Raw genomic sequence first — 22425 nt, forward strand, 5'->3', positions numbered from 1 at the left:
CTGCATCTCAGAAAGCCCACCAAATGATGACCCCTCCCCCAGAGATGCTCAAGACCCCCACAGGGTATTTAAACTGTCCTCCAGAAAACAGACGGGTGGTTTTCCAGTGTCTCTTTCCTGTCTCTTCTCTGAAAACCATCAAGGAGCTTTGTATCCATTAAATGTGGGCTTTTTCTACTTCAGTTTGATTTGGACTGATTTGGATTGCTGCGTGGGTAGAAAGCTTATGAGGGTGTAGAAACTTTTCACAGATATTTTCTTGTGTGATTGCTAGCAGAAAATAAACTCAGATAAAAAAAGAAAAGAGAAACTTAGTTCTGGTAAAAAAAAAAAAAAAAAAAGGACTTCCTTGTTGCAGAATATTTATTTAACTAAGCAAAGATGTGTTACATTTGTTTCTGTTGCAGAGTATTTGTTTAATTATGTAAGATGTATTGTACTTGTTTTTCCTTGCCTGCCTAAGGCATCTGACTGGTCTAATAAAAAGCTGAATGGCCGATTAGCTAGACAGTAGAGGGATAGGCAGGGCTGGTGGGCAGAGAGAATAAGTAGGCAGAGGAATCTAGGCTCAAGAGAGAAGAGAATGAGGGAGAAAGAGAAGAAAATGCCAGTGGTCAGCCAGCCAGCTGGCCAAGGAGGAAGCAGGAAAGAGGACATACTGAATGAAAGAAAGGTAAAAATCCCCAAGTGAAAACACAGCTGAGGAGAAACAGGTTAAATTAAGTTATAAGGGCTAGTGGAGCAAGCATAAGGTAAGACTGAGCATTCACAACTAATAATAAATATCCGTGTCATGATTTGGAGGTCCGAGAAAGCCTGCTACACTTCCTAAGAAGAATATTAATCCCTGGTATGGGCAGATAAGTGTTTAAGGGCACTCGATTATGTGTATACTAGTGAGATCTGAATTTGTATATATGCAGGAGCACACATATGTGCAGGTGTACATGCATGAGGTCAGACAACAGCCTTGTGTGTTATTCCTCAAGTGTTGTCCACCTTATTTTTTGAGACAGGGTTTCTCACCGGCCTTAAACTGGTCAAACAGGTTAGGATGGCTGGCCAGAGACCAGGGTTCCTACCATTCTGTTAAGTATTATGTCTAGCTCTTCTTTGGAAATAGGAACTTAAGATACTGAAAGCTATCCCAGAAGAAAAATCTATAGACTCTCTGGGTCTAAGGTTCAAGAGCACTCTGGGCTAGGAGACTGGAGTTTGGGATTTCTTCTGAGCAGTAAGCTGAGACACAGTCCCGAACAGGGCATTATATATCACCACCCTGTCTGGCTGCCACCCCAGCTCAGAGAACCCCGAGGAAGAAGAGGTCGAAGGAATGTAAGAGCCAGAGGGTGGGGAAGAGCATGTGAAATGCTGCCTTTTGGACAGGGCAGCTGGACTTGGAAGCTCATGCAGCTGCACAGCTCTGGCCAACATCCCAGCAGGCAGCACCAACTGGACTCAGTAGGTTATAAAACAAAAATGGAGAGGATGTGAATGTGGGGACAGTGGGGTGTCTGTTAGGGGAGTACCCTGGTAGAGTGGAAGATGAGACCGGCAAGTCACTAGTGAATATGATCATGAAACACTATATACATGTAAAAACCGGCAAAGAATAAATAAAATATATACTTAAAAAAAAGCCCTAAAACAAAATTTAAATTATAAAACAACAACAAAAAGAAAGAAAATGAAAAGGCAAGAGCTGCTGCCAAATGACTCGTTTATTCTACCTCCCCACATCTAGATTTTTTAAAAATATGATTTCTGGGGGATAGAACTCAGATCCATATGCTTGCAAAGCAAAAACTGCTTTAGTTATCACCTTAGACTTAAGTTTGTAAATGGATAATACTACATATCAGTACCTGACCTCAGACTTAAGGTTTAGTTTGCTCATGCCAATTTTATCTAGAACTAAGAAACTTTACCTAAAACACTATACATGGAGTAACTGTCAAAGCAAAAACAATTACTACTGGATTCCACTCATTTTCAAAACTCAGAGCTCATTAGAAAGTCTGAGAATTTGAGGGAAAGTTAAATCAACACTTGCGGGGTGGGAGTGATACATGCCTTTAATCCTAGCACTAGGAAGGCAGAGTTAGGCTGATCTCTGTGAGTTTGAGGCCAGCCTAGTCTACAGAGTTGAATTCCAAGACAGCCTCCAAAGCAATACAGAGAACCCTGTCTCAAAAAATAAAAACAAACAAACAAATCTATACTGCTAAAGTTTATACTGAGGAAGATTTAAGCAAAACTGTCATTCAGGGCTGGAGAGATGACTCAGTGGTTAACTGCCCTTCCAGAAGACCCAGGTCCCATGCTGGCTTCTACATGGCAGCTCACCCCAGAGGACAGGGAGGTGAGATGGGAATATGCTGTCAGGGTACCCAGGTAGAGAGGGAGATAAGAATGTTAAGTCGATGGTGGATATGATCAAGATACACTGTATACACGTAAGAACTTTCAAAGAATAAATAAAATATGTGCTAAAAAAACTAAAACAAGGGGGCTGGAGAGAGGGCTCAAAGTACTGGCTGACTGTTCTTCCATGGAACCCAGGTTCAATTCCCAGCACCCACATGGCAGCTCACAACTGACTGTAACTCCAGGATCCAACACCCTCACATAGACATACATACAGGCAAAACACCAATAAAATAGAAATAAATTTTTAAAAAGCTAAACAAAACATTTTACATTTAAAAAAAACAACAACAAAAATAAGAAAGAAAATAGCAAAGTGAGAGGTCCTGCCATCTCCTAGTTTCTCTGTGCACTGCACATACATGGTGCACAGACACGCATGCAGACAAAATGCCCTACACACAGAAACACAAATAACTTTTTAAGAAACTATCATTCAGAAACAGCAAGCAGCTGTCTACAAAGTAATGCTCAAAGTATATTCTCAAACTTTTAAGTATTTCTCCGATGTGTCCTGGGATGCTTCTCAAGTGGGAATCCATGTCACTCAATCATGCCATCTTCCTGTTTTCACTAGCCCTTCTATACCTGCAAAAGCTTTCTAATTGTTTCAAGAAAGGATTCTCATAGCCCTGCCAGGATAGTAAATGATTCTTTTACCCTGTTACTAATTTAAAGTAACAACAGAAGTCTAATTTAAGGAACTCCAGAGTCAGAGGAACAGAGGGTGGTTTTGGATCAAACAAGAAACATTAATTGCATCAAACTCATCAAGCCTAAGTGTCTATCTCCACAGCACATACTGGTCTCTGGGCCAAAGCCTTCCAAGTATAGAATACATGGAGTTTCAGCTTCTTACTCGGTAGAAACATTTGTTGGCTGGAAGAGACTGAACATGCTTTGCATTGGCTTATTTTTCCTTTATTCCATATTTGGGAGGTGGGGCTTGGAGAGAAAGCATGGTTTTTCTACTAACTGAATGAGTGAGTGAGTAACTTCAGTGCTAGGGCTTGAACCTGGAGACCTGTATACAACTGCTTTACCATCACTGGGCTCTAGTCCCAAATCAAAAGCATAGTGCTAAAATGAGTTAAATAAGAGAGAGGAAAATCTTCCTAATTGTGGTAATGATAAAAATGGCCTTCTAGGGGCTGGCTCAGAGGTTAAGAACACTGGTTATTCTTCCAGAGGACCTGGGTTTAATCCCAGCATCCACATGTCACCTTACAAGCATCTGTAACTCCAGTCCCAGGTGATCTGAGGCTCTCCTCTGGTCTCTCAGGGTACTAGGCATACATGCAGCACACAGACATACATTTAGGCAAAACATAAAAATAAACAAAATTTTTTAAATAGTCACTTTAACCAAAAAAAAAATAAATAAATAAATAAAAGAAAGAAAGAAAAAGAAAAAAAACCTGGGCGGTGATAGTGCATGCCTTTAATCCCTGTACTGGAAGGCAAAACAGGTGGATTTTCTGTGAGTTCAAGACCAGTCTGGTCTACAGAGCGAATTCCAGGACAGCCAAGGCTATTACACAGAGAAACTCTGTCCTGAAAAAATAAACAAACAAAACCAAAAGTCTTCTAAGATGCCCATGTTCGAGGTCCTGGAATATAGGGAAGGACCTGTGATCGTTACCTTTTATGGGAAAGGAGACTTTTCAGATGTGAGTAATTTAGCAATCTTGAGATGGAGAGGTCATCCAGGTGGGGCTCATGTTATTACAAGTGTTCTTTAGGAGGGAGGGAGAGAGAAAGAGAAAAAAAGAGAGGGAGACAGATCGCACAGAAAGGAAAGGCAATATAAAAGCAGAAATAAATTTCAAGACACTATGCTACTAGTTTTTAAAAAGTGGGGTCACCAGCCAAAGAACTCAAGGGACACAGCTAGAGGCTGAAGAGGACACGAAGAGAAGAAACAATTAGCACTTCCTAGAGGAGTGCAGCTCAGCAGACACCCTGGTTTAAGCCCAATGAAACTTATTTGAGAATTCTGACCTCAAGAGCTGAAAGATAACAAATTTGAAACTAGTCAGTAAATTCATCTTTGTTACAGAATCAACAGGAAACAAATCAACCTAACCTCTTGTCTGCCGATGTGCAGCCCAACCCAGCTGTTTATTCATCCCTCTGACATCTATGCATATCAGGCACTAAGTGAGATGTTCTGGAGGAGAGAGACAGACAGAGGGGGTGGGCACGCACACACAAGCAGGCACACAGCCTCCATTCTGTACTCAAGAACTCACAAACCAGCGGGCTTCATTTTTTTTCTCTGCCAACTAACTTCATGCAACTGCTTTCCAAGTGATGCAGCCGATTAGATGGGGGAAATGAATTCTACATACCTGGTCATGGATGAGCCCATGATACAGAATGCTCTGCATGTCCCTGCAAAGACGCTCCAGGCCACCATACTTGGACCAGACATTGGGGCAGTTGGCTGACACCAAACCCTCCACAGTAGTCTTCAAATTACCCAGCAACTGCCAATGCTCTCTCCTGGAATTATACCAATGGTTAGTTAAGTTTGCTGGACCTGATCCTCGACACATATGTCAAAAAAAAAAATCTCCTGCCCTACATCCTGACATTCTCTCTTCAATTAACTTTTCACTTCAACAAAACTCCACTCTGGGAGTAATATAGTTATACTCAAACACTTATATTTATATAGCATATCACAGCTATTTGTGATTTTTAGGAGTGCAACCCATTAAGATCCATTTCTGAGCTGGGCAGTAGTGGCACATGCCTTTGATCCCAGCACTTGAAAAGCAGAGGCAGGTGGATCTCTGAGTTACAGGTTAGCCTGGTCTACAGTGCGAGTTCCAGGACAGCCAGGGCTATATAGAGAAAACTTGTCTTGAAAAACAACAAAACAAAACAAAACAAAACAAAAGATCTGTTTCCGAATAATGTTGATACATAGACAAAATATGAGAACACCCACCCACAATCAGAAATCTTTTTTAAAATTTTATTTTCATGTGTATGCATGTTTTGCCTACATGTATGTCTGTGACCATGCCATGCCTGTCCTGCAAATGGTGAAGGCTAGAGGAGGTCACTCGATCCCCCAAGACTGGGGTTACAGATGGTTGTGAGCTGCCATGTAGGTGCTGGGAATAGAACCCAGGTCTACTAGAAGGGTAGGAAGTTGTCCTTACCACTGATCTCTTCAGCCCAAAGTCAGAAATCTTTTATGATATAAACACAGCCCCCTCCCCATTCACTGTATTCCCATGCACTAAGTGGAGCACAGGAAAGGATAGAGGGTACTTCAGACATACACTTAGATACTATAGGTAAGAACAACAAACTACCTGTACTCTTTTATTTTTTTTTTTTCCTTTGAGACATCGTCTCATGTATTTTAGGCTTCCCTTGATCTTACTTTGAACTGGTGACCCTCCTGCCACCACCTCCCAAGTGCTGACATTACAGGTGTGTGCTACCAGCTCTGAGTTTATACAGTACTAGGGATCGAACCCAGAGCTCTCTTATGCTAGCCATACTCTACCAACTGAGCTACATCCCCAGGTCTACCATGAATTTTTTTTTCCTCTGTGATTTTTTTTAAGTGAACATTAAAATAAACAAGGTTTTAAGTTTGAATTCAAGTCACTTTGAGACATGTCACCTTGTCTTCCTAGACTATTTGATGCACTTCACTGGAAACATCAGAAAATTGCTGCCCCAGTCATTTTCCAGATTCCTCTTAATCCACAGCATTTTCCCTCCACAGCTTTGAATCAGTAAAAACTCAAAACCAAGTGCAACTGAATGCAGGACATGGATGTACTGATCCAACTGGACAGGAAAGCATAAGGAGATGATGTGTCCGACTACTGGTCTTTCCTCTTTTCATAGGAAACAGTAAAGATTTCTTCAGGAAACTTTATCATAACTATTTTATATCATGTAAACACCAGCAGAGGATGGATCCTGAATTATAATCCTTTCTACCAGTACAAAGCTAACCTTTTGTGCATTTTCTGAGCAATTTTAGAAAAGTGGATGAGTAAAGGCAGACAAGTAAAATCCATAGATAAAATGAGTGGTAGGAATAGGGTAGGAGAATAATTCATAAAGGGAGGGTCAGGCAGATTGGGCTTTTGCTTTGAAGGCCTTGTGAATAAGAATTTGTTTAACTGGGAGACATTCAGGTTTTCTTTTCCTTATTAAACATTTGAATCACCTCCTGAGCATGGTGGCTCATGCCCATAATCCCAGCACTCAGGAGGCTTCAACAGGAGGACTGTCATAAATTCAAGGCCAGCCTGTATTATAGAGTTACAGGCCAGCATGGGCAACAGAGTGACACTGTTTCTAAAACAAAAATACCGAGTCACCAGACTTCTCTTGTATTTCTATGCCAGTCCCAAAAGGCCCACAGAACTAACACAATCACTTAAAATGCCATTCACTTTTATATTATGAGAAACAGCCATTCCTAAGGCTGACTGACTACCAACTGTTGCTCACCGTCCACACCACCTGTGCTTCAGCAGGGCTAATCAACCTCTGGTCTATTTTGACTGTCTCAGTTTTCACATTCCAATACACTACAATCAAGCCTTACAGGACTAACAACCAGTATGGCTCAGCAAGAGGCTGCATACCTGTGTTCTGATTCATTCTGGGGCAACACTACATTAACTTCTTAAAGAATATCACCAAGTAGACATCATTCTTTGCTCCCAAAATTCTACAAAGAACACAGAAGTCCTGGAACTTCTGAGCACTGAGATCTACCAATAATGTCTTCTGGAAAAAGCTAAAGAACCTTCCTTTCCCACAACTAAGTGTCCCTGAGATGCCAAAGCAACAAAGAAAGTGGCTCTTCTCCAGAGGCATCCCAAGCACTCTATGCTTGGTGGGTGCTCATTTGGAAGAATGACAAACCTTTAAGATTTGTATTTACATAGTTGATTATGCCTTTTAGTATTATCTATCTTATTGATGGAAATATTTTCAGAAGAGTTGAGATATTAAATTAACTTGAAGTTCATCCATTCATGCCCGAACCTTAGATGTAAGTAAAGAGAACACCATGGAGAATCAAGTATCTCCTCTGCCCTACCCCGTGTGTGTGTGTGTGTGTGTGTGTGTGTGTGTGTGTGTGTGTGTTTGTACAGGTACACATGGTGGCCAGAGGTCAACCTCAACCTCAGCTGTTGATCTTTAGGAGTCATACACTTTGTTTTTTGAAACAAGATCTCTCACTGGATCTGAGGCCTGATGCTTTGGTTAGGCTGGATGACCAGCAAGTCCCAGGGAACTGCTTGTCTCAGTATCCCAGAGCTGGGATTACAAATACATGCTACCACATCTGGTTTTGTTGTATGCTTGCTTGTTTTTAACATGGGTATAAGGAAGAGAGTCCAGAGCCTCATTCTTGCAGAGCAACCCCTTCATCTACTGAATTACCTCCCCAGACCCTTTTTAGAAGCAAAAGGAAACTACTCTAGCACATCCCTCTCACAGGATGTCATTTATCAAGGATGGGGATCATTACAGAGATCACAGGTTGTACCAAGTCAAGCAATGATTTGATCCCTGAAATGGAAGGTGGGATATTATATCAACATGACAGAACACCAAAAAAGACTTACATTTTGGCTGGGAGGTAGTGGCACATGCCTTTTGGACAAAGGGAAGCAGAGGCAGGAGGATCTCTGTGAGTTTGAGGTCAGCTTGGTCTACAGAGCTAGTTCCAGGACAGCCAGAGCTACACAGAGAAACCCTGTCTCAAAAGCAACAACAACAAAAAGGCAATTAAATTTTTATCAGAAAGATTTCCAAAGCTATGGTAGCATGAGAGAGAACTGATCTTAATGTTAAAATACTAAAAAACAAAACGCATTGAGAGTGTGACAAGAGGGGACTACACAGGAGAGGAGTTGTTAGGCCCTGTCTGAGATTAGCACAGGGGTGGGAAGATGGCTCAGGGGTTAAGAGCACTCGAAGAGGACTGGATTCAGGTCCCATCACTCACATGGTGGCTCACAACTGTCTGGGATTCCAATCCCAGGGGACCTGACATCCTCTTCTAGTCTCTGAGGGTGCATACGTATACATGCCAGTAAACACGCATACACATGAAATAAAAAGAAACAAAATTTTTAAAAAGCAACAATAATCTGAACCAAGTTAGCACACAAGAGCTGGAAAGTACCATAAAGGGTTTTTAAATACTCAAATGTCAACAGGTGTCTCGAGTTGAAACTCTGACTCAGCAAGCCCCTGGGACTTTCAAGGCCAGAAAGCACTTACTAGAAAAAACTGGTTCCTTCTCTAGGTACAGAAAGACACAAAATAAAAGAGAAAGAATTATTGATAACACTTGAGGTAGCAGAGACTCCCATACTTAGAATTTAATAATTCTTCATACCTGGCTATATAATTTGTCTTTTACATATTAAACTTTTAGATGTTATGATTAAATATTTATGCTGCTTCTTTAATAATATGCTTATAGAAAAACATATTTAGCTCTATTGTAAAGTTTCTTAATTCTGAAACATGCAAGAGAACCTAGCCATTGGTCAGCCTTGTTCTTTTAATGAGAGTATCTTGATACCTAGGAAGAATTAAGCATTGTCTCTAGACAGCTTTATAACTTATACCTATTCAACAAATGCCTCACCAGTCATACCAAACTTTAATGATACTGGAATTATTGAATTCCAATGATAAACAGATTTAACAAAAGGCAGGAGAATTCCTTACACTAGGAACTATACCCATGGCTGACATACAAGTTCCTTAGTATCGAGTTCACATATTCATCATCACTTGGTCTCAATCTAAATACTAACCTTCCTGCTAGACTCTAAATAAAACGAAGACTACTTAGTATACCCTATCACACACAAGTCAACCTCACTCTGACTTCTGTGATTTTATTCACCAGATCTTTCCACTAAGGATTTCTCTTCTCCTATCACCTTATTTAGGGATTCAGGTTCAGCTCTAACTCAGCTTCTTCTCAGAGACATTAAATAATCTGCTTCACTGATTCCTTTATTAGGATCCCCATATCCTATGCTATCAATAGGCCATTTTCCCTCATAATGTATAAAAATTGCCATCATAATTACTACCGGTGGCTAGTGCCAATCATGTTGTCAAAGCAGGTCCTATAATCAACCAGACAAATTGATGAAACATTTGTATGAAATGATTTTAAAAGAAAAGGATGAAGTGGGTCATGGTGACACACACCTTTAAATCCTAGCACTTGAGAGGCAGAGGCAGGTGGAGCTCTGAGTTTGGGGCCAGCCTGATCTACAGAGCAAGTTGTAAGACAACCATCACAACAACAGAGAAACCCTTGTTGTAGAATATTAGTTAAAGATGTGTTACATTCTTTTTTTGCTGTGGATTATTTGTTTAATGATGCAAAAATGTGTTGCATGCTTTTATATTATATTTGTTTAACTCTGCGAAGCTATATTACTTTGCCTGCTTAAAATGCCTGATGATCTAATAAAGAGCTGACCAGCCAATAGCTAAGCAGCAGAGGGGTAGACAGGGATGCCAGGCAGAGAGAATAAATAGAAGGAGAAAAAGAAGGGAAGGGAGAAGAGTGCAATAAAGGGAGAGAGAGAGAGGAGGACACCAGGGGCCAGCCACCCAGCTACACAACCAGCCACAGAGTAAGAAGGAAGGGTAAAAGCCCGGTGGCAAAAGGTAGGCCAGATAATTTAAGAAAAACTGCTAGGAACAAGTCCAGCTAAGGCCAGGCATTCATAAATAAGAATAAGTCTCCATGTATTCATTTGGTAGCTGGATGGTGAGCCCCCAAAGGGGGGGGCAAAACCAACCATGAACCCTGCCTTATACAACCAAAATAAGTAAGTCAACTAAAGAGAAGGGTGGCAAAGATGAGGAAGGAGAGAAAGAGAAAACCCATCTTGCAGAAGAACTGATAACTGGCCTTTAACAGAAACAGCTGTGGGGTAAAGGCCTCTGTGAAGAAGCACTTGAGGCAAAGCACCTGCCATCAGCTGACATCCCTCCCCCTCCTGCATTCTGACAAAAGCACTCTCCTAAAAGCTTCAAGGGTATATCTGCAGGCAGGGGAGGAGGGAAGGAAGCAGGAGTGGGAGGTGTTGGATACACACAACTGAGCTATGTAGTATAGAATGCTCAAACTCACATGATCACCCGCTTTAACACCTGTCCATATGCACTGTCAATCCTTGGCATTATCAGGGTGGAAAGAAAAAGCATGGAGTGGAAAAATGCTGATAAATAAAAGTGAATGGAGAGAAAGAGAATGTTGTGCTGGGGAGGTGGAGAGGAACAGGTCAGGAGCGCCTTCTAAAGAGCATCATTTAAAGGATGACTAAGCTCTTCAGGCAAGGCAGGCACAGGAGCAAGAATGAGAAGGCTGAAAAAAGCCCAGCTCATGGAGTGTCATGAACCTGTGACTAGGAGCTTCAGAGGGACTAAAACTCAAACAGAATACTAGTGTAAGGAGTTGGACTGTATTCTCTTTGTTCCTTTCCAGAAGGGAACCACCTTTATCTCTTATTTTGGTCAGTGAAGTTCTACGAAGGTTTCATCCTACCCTAGGATTCATCATTTAAGGCCAACATGGTCTAGGCCCAAGTGAGCAGAGTGCTCTACATCCTGATTGTAAGAGCATCAGCCAGTCTGCCCCAGCATGTCTGCTTTTGCTGGAGCTGCTGGACAGCATCCTTTTTCTTACTGCTGTTGGGACTTCCAGGACTGCAGTTGGTAAGGTTTCCATGTGGAAAGTCTCCTTGAGAAGAAAAGCAATGAACCAGGACCCAGCTTAGAGATGGAGCAAGCACCTGACTTTCAGCACCAAGGTTTGGTTGTGCCTAAAGCAATAATATGTCGTGGATTTTTTTGTTTTGTTTTAAGAATTGTAAACCTTGTATCTGGTAATATAGGAAGAAAGGAAGGAAGGAAGGGAGGGAGGGAGGGAGGAAGGAAGGAAGGAAGGAAGGAAGGAAGGAAGGGAAGGGAGATTGAAGGAAATTTCAGGAAATTACAGAAACTAGTGCACTTGGATAAGGGACACAGGGAAGAGGGAAGAATCCAGTTACTGTGAGGTTCTGCTACAAACTGGGGCTGAGGACACAGAAGGGAAGGTTTTGATCCATGAGTATTCAGTCACTAAAACAGACCTTACTATTTAATTCTGACCCTGTGTGGGCCACTGTACCAGGATCATTGAGCACTGGATAGGGTGGAGTTCCTTGCTCCCAAGTAGACTGCATAGCTCAATGAAGTCTAGGGGTGACAAACCTACAATGGAAGGACTGTTGTTTTAGCTGACAGCTTTAGGAGACAAATCCCAAACAACTGACATTTAAGAAAACTTTAGGGGAAGATAAATGTCATTCTTAAGCACAGTGGTACTCTGCTATCAGATAGTTAACTACTTGGAACAATAGAGGGACTTATTATGTAAGGCATTTCTAGAGTGCAGTTATAAGAGCTAGGTCAACACCCCAATATAATCTCCCATGTACTTAACTTGGCTAGAGGAGCCATGGAAATAGGACAAAAAAATTACACTGCTGCGAATAATAACCTGTGGAAAACATAACTAGCATATGGAAACTGGAGACTGGACAAAGTAAACAACCCTCTATACTTTAGTACATACCAGGCATTCTGTGAGGAACCTGAGCTCATTATTTTGTTAATTCTTATGATCTTCTAGCAGGGAAGAACCGCCTCACTCAGGCAGGGCTCAGTAAGATGGTCAAGCTAGGATTCTACTGTATCTTTGGATATAAGAAATGAGAAGTCTGAAATTTCACTGTGAGGCTCTGGCTTGGATGACTGAATAGAAAATGCTATTAACTGAGATTTTTAAAAAACCAAACAAATAAAACTACAACAAAAAACAATCCTCCAAAAGGCTTTTGGTGGGTTTAAATTATGCACATTTCACTATCAAGTGCTCTCTTTGGAAAAGTTTACATCCTTCATGCTTAAAAACCACTACGGCCTGCCTCATCGAGATGACTATGAACTGTGTGTTGTAGTGATCGTGAAAAGGTTATGTTTGCAGTGGCCCAGCCACAATGCCTCGCTTCTCACACATAAGGCATGTATTTAACAGTGTCTGTCTGGGACTAAGGAGGCCATCCGTGCCATGAAGCTTCATTGAAAACACATTCTAAACTAGTCAGCCACCAACAGAGCCTTACAACAACGGTTTGAGTGAGCAACTGTATGTGTGTGTGTGTGTGGTGGGGGAGATTCCCATTGCTGAAATCGTTTAGACTAAAGTACTCTAGTTAAAAAGCAAGTATAAACGTGGTAATGGACAGAACAAATATACATGCAAAGCAGTTGTCCCACCCACCTAAATGACAGGCACATAACTGGGTATATGAGTGTCAGTTCAGTTCTGCCAGAGATCCATGCATAATCGCAGCAAATTACTTATCCTGTCTGTGTTTCTGCTTCCTCATCTGGGAAGTGATAATATTATAGCAGGTACCTCACACAATTGTCAAGACATTAAATAAGTTAACAACCAAAATGCTGTCAAGACCATGTCTGGCATATAATAAATAAGCAATGGGTAACTGACTAATACAGCTCCAGCTAAATGGGTAAGAAAAACCAAACTTAAAATATCTGACCCAGACTGTTCCACATGAAATAGCACAGGAAAATCTAAATAACCCTAAAGCTTTTTTTTTTTTTTTTACATAAAAACACTTCACAGACATCTGGAGGAAGAATAATAACTAAATATACAAAGGCAGAAACTAAAATGTTGAAAGGGGAAGTAAAACATTCAGTTTCATTTAGTATACACCATTCACAGACCTCAGGCAAAAACTCCAAGTTCAACCACTTTGTACTCAAGAAAGCACACCCATATTAGGGATATATATCTTCACCAAGCAATTTTCAATCTCCCCTGAGAATATTTTGAGGTAAATTTCTTTGCTTCTAGTCTTTGGACTTCACCTGCTTTGGAGATCTTCAATTTCTAAATGTCAAGAAAGACTCCCGCCATATTTCTGTTGTGTTTCTGCCCCTGCATCTTCCTCAGAGGTTAATCCCTGCTTCTACTGTTCCTGTGATGCTGGGGATGAAACCCAGGGCCACCTGCATGCTAGGCAAGTGAATTATACTCTCAAACCTACAACTAGTTGTTAATGAAGTAAATCCTAATTAGGAGACATATCTCTACAAAGTCCAAATGATCATAGAGCTAAAGTACTTCTTCTTCTTTTCTTTCTTTCTCTCTTTCCCTCTTTCTTTTTTCCCCCAAGACAGGGTTTCTCTATGTTGCTTTAGAGCCTGTCCTGGAACTAGCTCTGTAGAACAGGCTGGCCTCGAACTCACAGAGATCCGCCTGTCTCTGCATCCCGAGTGCTGGGACTAAAGGTATGCGCCACCAACACCTGACTCCTAAAGTAGCTTTTTAATCCTAATTGGGGCTGGTGGAATGGCTCAGTGGATAAAGGTGTTTGCCACCAAGCCTGACAACCTGACTCTAGTCTCAGAATCTACATGGTGGATGGGAAGAGCAACCTCCTCCAAGTTGTTCTCTAACCTTCACATACACAGGCGCGCGCACACACACACACACACACACACACACACACACACAAATATGTAATCGTTTAATTAAAAAAGAAAAAATCTTAAATGCCCCTATTTCAAGAGGCTATAGCTTTCTGACAATAGTTCCATATAAACTTGAACTTGCATTGTGGGGAAGAAGCAAAGGGATTGAAGATGAAAAGGAAATGACAGAGATCCCTTTAGGACATCGTGATCTCATTGACAAAAGGGCATGCACACAATTTCTGTCCCTTCAGCAAGCCCACACCCTGTGCAATCAGTGGCTTTTCACACACAGGCCCTCCTCTCCTCCTCACCCACATTCCTCCCTTCCTAACCTTGTTGGGCCAACCATAACCTAAGACCTTAGCTCACAGAAATTCTTACATCACCCTCTTAATATCGGGTTGTCACCAACCTTGTCCTCTGCTCTTATAAAGTCTGGCCTATAAAATCTCACTACAGCATCTCAGTCCTTTCTCCCAGACTCTCATCCCCCCACCCCCTCTTTCAGCAGTCTTGGAGCTTAGCTTCACTGTCTTCTATTCCAGGCCCTCAACGAATCATAGCCACCCTTGCTCATGGTCCCTAAACTCTCCTCCCTCTTCCTTATACACGCCCTACCAGTCCCTCTTGGAAATTCTTCCCAAACAAGTCACTCTCAGCAGTAGTTCTCAGGTCTGCCGTGCCCCACACTGTGTGTCATCCCAGCCCTGCCAAGTATCCCCGTGCTCGCGCGCACCCAGCAGCCCCGACTGCCAGCCGCTCCCAACCCACCTGCTTTCCTCCGGCAGGCGCTCCCTGCCTCCGCCAAGATCCATTCCCGCGCCCTCCGGACGCATCCGGGACTGCAAGGCCGTCTCCGGGCTAAAGAGAGGCCCCCGGCCGCTTCGGACGCCAGAGCACCGGGAGCACCCTTAGGACAGGGGAGACACCACCGCCGGTGAGCTGGGAACCAAGTACTACACCCAGGCGGCGTCAGCGCCAAGGACTGCTACCTCAGCTGCCGTTCTGCCCCTGCCACCCCCACTTCCGGCTCCTTGGACTACAATTCCCAACAAGCCCTTCGAAGACTGGCCACTCCCGGCATGCACTGCCTTACCCAATCCCAGGCTGAGCTAACCAGGGCACGCAGACTCTAGCCGCTTGCTAGGATATTTTGCTCAGGCGGGGTACCTGGAGTGAAAACTCGAATTAACTATAGTCAGTGGTCCAAGGTGCACTTTTGTCACACTTTACTCTGGAAATCGGACCCTATCGGAGGTTAAGACAGACAATAAAGCTGATATAATGCAAATTCGATTAACTTAATTTCAGTTCATCCTGATTTAACTAACACCTGTTGGCACTGGGAGGCTTCAAGCATTTAAATCAAGAGATCACAAAAAAGCAATAGAAAGGATAGGTTTTGTGGGGAGGTCTCCAACAGGAGCGATGTCAGGGTACAGGTTACTACTTTGTTTTTATCCTTATAGGTGTATGTGTGTTGTGCATCGCGTGCATGTAGGTGCAGGAACCAGATCCTCTGCAAGAGTTCTCAACCTTTGAGTCCATTCCCCATGCCGTTTTGGTTTTGCAGCACAGGCTGGCCTTGATTTTGGGATCCCCAGCTTCCTGAGAGCTAATATCATAAGCATACACCACCAAAACCAGGCACAGCAGTTTCTAGGATATGACTTAACAAGGGGGTAAAAGGAGAGGTGGGAAAGATAGACTAAGCATCTCTGACAGATACTAAGAAAATATGCAGTTTTGGAAACTACTCCTTCTTAATAATCAAAGTTGGGGGAAGGCAAGATGATTAAGTAAGTAAAGATGCTTGTTACCAAGTCTATTAGACCCCCATGGTGGAAAGTGGTAAGTTAAGTTGAAATCTTAACCATAAAACTGAGCTTTATCAAGGATGTACAAATGGGAAATGGTCAAATCTGCTCACAAAGCTAAGCTTGATGATGTGGAAAGGGGATAGAGTACGAATCATATTAGAGGTAAGAGCAAAGTAGATAGAGGGGATTAGAAATCTTGGGATGAGTCAGTGGGTTGATGGCAAAGAGTGAAATGAAATTCTGAACTGGAAAGTTTCAGCCTTTTTCCAAGAAGGGACTCTCACTCAGCTGTGACTGAAAGTTGACAAATGGACATTGGGACCTTGAGTTGCTAGGAACTGGAGTTTTGTTTTTTCCATAACAAGATAGGACCTGCCCTTTAAGGTATAATTAACTACATTTCTAAATGTTGGCAGACTATTGTTCAGACTGTTCAGACCAAGGAAAGCTTGTCTCTAGCCTGAAGGTGGCCCTCTGGTTACTAATTTACAAGCCCAGATCTAAGTCAGAGCAGAGGATAGAAGAATAAGGAGGTTAAGATTACAACATTAAGATAGGAGAGTCAGCATTATTATGTGATAAAGCAAGTGAGGGTAGAAAAGAGATCATGGATAATGTCATTAAAACTAAGGACTGTTAAAGATAATGCAACTTCATTTGCGCTGGAGATACAGCTCAGCTGGTAGGCTGTTGCGTGATATCTGATCACACTGAAATCCCAAGACTGTGTTATTTACTGGAAAAAATCTGTTCTTGGTTGTGTTGTGGCTCAGCCCTAGCACACCTCTTTAATCCAAAAGCTTTCTGCTTGACTATTGTACACAGGATTGAATAAAGTCAACCACAAGTCAAGAGGCAGAGCCAGCAACCAGTTGACAGGATGTAAACATAGAATTGTTAAAAAAAACAGAGAGAGTAAGGGGGAGTCAGGAACATGGACAGAAAGAGACACAGAGGAAGTAGAAGGGAGGGGCATTCAGTTTGAGCGTCTAGTTTGAGACAATATAGGAGAAAGAGGCGTCTGGGTTGTCGTTAGAGAGGGAAGACCAACTAGGTGCTCCCTCTACCTCTCTGAGCTGATAGGCTTTTACCCCAATGTTTGGCTCCTGAGTATTGGTAAAATCGAACCATCAAGATTTTGTTGAAAACAACAGTAGCCTCCAAGGTTCAATCCCCAGCACCACATGAATGGGACACGGTAGTGTATATCTGTAAATCTCAGTACTTGAGAGGCAAAGGGTCAGAAGTTCAAGTTCATCCTTGACTATATACTGAGTTTAAGGCTGGTCATGGCTCTATATGATGTCCTGTGTAAAAAAAAAAAAATACCAGTTTCATTCAAGAAAAGACAAAGCCCATGCCTGGTGTGGTATTATATTCCTATAATTCCATCAGTCAAGAGGCTGAAGTGGGAGGATTGTGAGTTGAGCTACATAGTGAGATTCTGTCTCAAAAATTTTTTAAATTAAAAAGTAAAAAAAAACCCCACAATTTTCAAATTAAATACAATAATATATTTTTAAAAGATGATATAAGATGGCTAGATTCATTTATCACAGAAATGCAATATCCTGGGCTGGAGAGAGGGTTCAGAGGTTAAGAGCACATACTGCTCTTCCAGAGGACCTGAGTAAAGGGACTATAGCCATTGCCAGCTGGGCAAACATGGTCCTGGCAGGACTTGCCCTTCTCCGCATGCCTCTGCCTTGCTTAAAAACAAAACAAAACAAAACATTAGATTGCATTCATAAAGCTAGCCACGAAGGTCTGTTTCCTTATTTGGGTACTTACTTCTGCTGAGGCTGACTACCAAGGTCCAGCCATCAAAAGCCCCCTTTGACTGCACTAATTAACATGCCCAGTTAAAATCAATAATATCCTAACATGGGGTTTCCCCTTTTACTTTTATAATCTGCCATTTGCCTATGGGTCACATCTGTCTCCTCTCTATCTAGAGACAGTCCTTTGTCCCGCTCTGGGACAAATATCCCTTCCTCTCTCCTTTATTCTCTTCTCCTCTTTCCTGTATTTGACTATTCCTTGCTCTTTGTCCCTTTGGAAAAAATAAATCTCCTTTGTGCTGAGAACTTGGAGTCTTCAGTTGAGCCAATACCAGTCTTTTACTGAGTTTGGTTCCTAACTCCAGCTCATAGATACCCAACACCCTCTTGTAGGCCTCTAGAGGCACTACCTACCTACCTACCTACCTACCTACCTACCTACCTACACACACACACACACACACACACACACACACACACACACACACACACAGAGGAATGATCCTTTTGTACACTGTGAAGATGTTTTGCTCTTACCGGTTAAACAAAGAGCCAACTGGTCAATAGCTAGGCAGAAAGACATAAGACAAGAGGGTCAGACTGAGAGAACATGGGAAGAAGGAGGACAGCATCAACAGTCGGATGTAGAGAAGCAGGGGATGCTGTGCTGAAAAAAGGCATCTCCACATACTTGAGTGTAGCTAAGAAATAAGGATTAATTTAAGTTGAAAGAGCTTGTTAGAAACAAGCCTAAGCTATTAGCTGAGCATTTATAATTAATAATAAAGGCATGGTTATTTGGGGAGCTGGTGGTCCCAATGAAAAACTCTACCTTGAAATGGTGCCCAACATCTGGCACCTACATCCACATAAGGCCTGAGAAAGCTTTAAAAGAAAGGTTTGAAAAAGCAGAGTCAAATGCAGCTTTCCAGTCTTGTGTCTCTCATGTTAGCTTTGGTACAGAGAAACATCTCCCAGCTGTTGCCTGGGGCATGATCCCTACCAGCACACAATGAGCTGAGCTGCATGGTGGGTTTAAGGTTTTTCTCATAGACAGAAAAGGTTACAGATATACAGTAAAGACAGATCCAGTTGAAAAAAAAAAAAAAACAAAAACAAAAACAAAACTCTAAAGGGGTTACCATGTGTTTCAAAATATACATAGGCTTGTGAGAGAAAAGAGAAAGAAGACAGACAGTCATAGAAAAAAACAATTTAAAAATAGAATAAAGTAATATAAAGGGAAAAAGGCCACATAAAGATGAAAAATACACAGGGAATCAGGATCCTATAAGTTGCTGTCTTTTAATTTTTTGGTTGCTGATGAACAAATGATAGCTGCTAAGAGACAATGGATTGTAAAGGCTGCTGGATTAAACCAACATATATATTTTAAAAATGTCTTGACTTCAAAATGGAAATCAAAAGGTGTGTTGCTTGGGGGAAGAGGTTATGCTTTTGTTCCCACAGAAAATGAAAGGCAGTGGATTCATTCAGGGTTGAAAAAGATCAGGTTTGATTGAGTAAGACCCCCCTGTAGTTGTAGTCATGGCTCAGTGGTTAAGGTGATGGACTAGAGTAAGACCCCCTGAAAATCTTGGATAAAACATAAAGAAATAAACCTAGAAAAACTACAAGACACATAATATATATTTTTACCTTCTCAAACATAAAACAAAAAATAATCTTTTGCTAACTTGCATACAATATACAGCCTATCCTTGTATTAATGCAGATATGTAAGTTACCTTTGAAAGTTTATGCATTATCAGAATAAGGGGACCAGACACCGGTAAAAATGAATGGCTCTGGTGAACCAACATCTCAGAATGTCTTTGTTGCAGTCTCCTCAGAGTTCTGCATCCAGAATAGTTTCAAGACTGCTGGATGAGATGGTCCAGCCTCACAGACTACAACAGCCAGGACTTGACCATTATACTAACTTTCTCAGGGTCCCACAAAGTTGCCAATACCCCCAGACAGCAGTCCAGAGAAAACATCCATATTCCCAAAAGATGGGTTATGGATGTTTGTCATCATTTAAGGGGGATTGGTTACAAGTTGTTATCGGTTGGTGCCAAAAGGAAAAAAAGTGAACGTTAAACAAAAGAGCTAAATTCAAAGATCTCTTTCTAAAGAAAAAAAAGTGGGATATAATATAGAAATGATAAGATAAAAGGGTAGATTATTGAATCTACTTTAACCAAAAAAGCAACTATTGGCTTCAAAATACTTTACATTAGTATAGATTTTGGCTTGCTGATACAAATTTAAAGTTTTATATATATATATATATATATATATATATACATATATATATATGTGTGTGTGTGTGTGTGTGTGTGTGTGTGTGTGTGTGTGTGTTTCTACTTGTTTGGAGTATTGTACTTATATAGCTCATTTTAAAATGTAATGTAAAATTTAAAAAAAAATACAGGTTAGCAATTAGTCATCTATAACAATCAAACTTGGAGTCATATTAGGTATGATTTCAAGGTGAAATAGATATATTTACCTAGATAGATGGTCTTTAAACATTTCAAAGACCTACAGAATATAGAATTTAAGATATTTAATAATCTGAGGCTTTTCATGACAGCCTGCTATTGACAGCACAATTTACTTCAAAGAAGATGATGGACATAGAAAACTGCTCTTGTCTCTATTCCTGACAGTATACTATCCAAATTGAACAAGCAGGACACAAAAGAAAGCAACTACTGAACTTTACCAAGACAAGGCGGGACAGTCCTTCAAAATCCCTGCTTCACCTATAAGTCTGGCAGATATTCTATGCCTGTAGACCAAAGATGGATGCCCCAACATTGCAAAGGAACTTTGGGTAACTGTCCCTGTTGTTAGTTAATATTACTTGCTTCTTAGGTCTTTGAAGGAGTTAAAGACTAAATAGTTAGACACAGTTTTCCTTAACTATGATAAAAAGTAAATTAAATATAAGACTTAAGACTCACAAATATAAAGATAGCTAATAGAGTATTTTCTCTAAATTTGGCAAATACAAATGGACTGCATATTGTAACTGTGATTGTTACTTGATAACTGTCTTTTTTGTATATAATTTTACTATGTTAAAGTTAAAAAGTTTCCTTTTTAATTAGCCCAAAGGGAGGAAGTGCTGTAAAATAATCCTTTTATACACTGTGAAGATTTTTTGTTCTCATTAGTTTAATAAGAAGCCAACTGGCCAATAGCTAGGCAAAGAGAGATTAGGCAAGAGAGCCAGACTGAAAGAATTTAGGAAGGGAGGAGGGTGAAGATGCCAGCCCAGATGCAGTGGAAGCAGGAGACGAACATGCTATGCTGGAAAAAAGGTACCAGCACATGGTAGAGCATAGATAAGAAATATGGGTTAATTTAAGTTGGAAGAGCTAGTTAGTAACAAACAACCTAAGCTATTGGTTGAGCATTTATAGTTAATAATAAGTCTCAGAGTGGTTATGAGGGTAGCCAGCGGTCCAGACGAAAAACTCTGCCTACAAATCCATCCAGTATTATAGCATAATTTAAAAATAACCATTTGATTTTGTCACTTGATATAGCAAAGGCATTAAATAGAGTTCAACATTCATAATTAAAACTCAACAAACCAAGCACAGATGGGTATTTCCTCACCCTAATAAAGAACATCTTTTAAAAATGTGATACTTAACAAAAAGCATCTAAAAAAAAAATCTGTCCTAGATAAGGAATACTTGGGACAGTGAAATGGCTCAACAGAAAAAGGTGGTTGCTACCAAGCCTGACTTATGGTTCAAAGAGAACCAACTCCTACAAGCCACCCTCTGACCTCCACACATACACATTAAAATGCATAAAAATATGAAAATAAGCTGAGCGGTTGTGGTGCACTCCTTTGATCCCAGCACTTGGGAGGCAGAGGCAGGTGGATCTCTGTGAGTTCCAGGCCAGCCTGGTCTACAAGAACTAGTTCCAGGACGGGTTCTAAAGCTACACAGAGAAACCCTGTCTCGAAAAACCTGTGTATATGTATATGTATATATGTACATGGGAGGAGGAGAGAGGAGGAGAGAAGAGACGCGAAGCCCCCCAAATTGGAATGTTTTCCCTCTGGGGTTGAGAGCAAGGTAAAAGACTCCCTGATGCAATATGGACAAGGAAAAGACATACAGGTTTGAAACAGTTATACTAAGTGAAATTTTGTTTTCAGTTTTTAAAAAAATATAGTATGAGCCCATTCATATAAAAGGCTGAAAAGCTGCAAACTTATCATCAGTGGCAGAAACCAAATTAGTGCCCTGCCCCCAGGTAGCAGGTGAGGGGAAAAATTACAAACGAGCACAAGAAAACCTTTACAAGTGATTGATATATTTATTATTCAGGTAATAGGGATATTTTCACAGGTATCTGTTCTGTGCACCTCTATAAACTGTTTATTTTAAATGAATGTCTTTTATTAGCTATCAATTATATCTCAACAAAATCAAAGGAAAAGGAAACCTAAAAGGTACATTAAACAAAACACAGTAAAGGGGTTAAATGTGAGAAAGTAGTGAGGATTGTGAGCTGAGCTATACAGTAGGACCCTGTCTAAAGAAAAGAAAAAAGTTCAGGCTCAGATGGCAACTTGAGAGCAGTACAAGCATGAGGACTATAGTTCCATTCCTCACCTAAAGAGCCAGGTGTGCTGGCACTGGAGGGCAGGTAGATTCCCGGGGCTTCTGGCCAGCCAGTCTAACATAACTGATGAGTCCAGGGTCCCAGTTAATAGTCTGTGTCTCAAGCAGGAAGAGGTAGGGTGGGAATGATGCAGATATGGTATACTCAAG

At 41.2% G+C, this 22425-nt stretch overlaps 1 protein-coding gene across 6 annotated transcripts in view; it reads right to left on the minus strand.

Annotated features, from left to right (window-relative positions):
• Positions 1 to 22425, minus strand: part of Rubcn (rubicon autophagy regulator) — a 58681-nt gene that overhangs the window by 31498 nt on the left and 4758 nt on the right. For 3 of the 6 annotated variants that reach the window (XM_051191360.1, XM_051191358.1, XM_051191359.1), the window contains exons 1-2: positions 14788 to 14997; positions 4779 to 4932 (exon numbers count right to left, since the gene is read on the minus strand). In XM_051191360.1, the coding sequence (XP_051047317.1) occupies positions 4779 to 4932; positions 14788 to 14852 (219 nt within the window). In that variant the 5' untranslated portion in view covers positions 14853 to 14997. Of the gene's footprint in view, positions 1 to 4778; positions 4933 to 7055; positions 7117 to 14787; positions 14999 to 22425 lie in introns of those variants that run through there. The other 3 variants (XM_051191357.1, XM_051191363.1, XM_051191361.1) reach the window with 3 other exon arrangements.

Source organism: Phodopus roborovskii, unplaced genomic scaffold, assembly GCF_943737965.1.
Source record: "Phodopus roborovskii unplaced genomic scaffold, PHOROB, whole genome shotgun sequence".
NCBI lineage: Eukaryota > Metazoa > Chordata > Mammalia > Rodentia > Cricetidae > Phodopus > Phodopus roborovskii.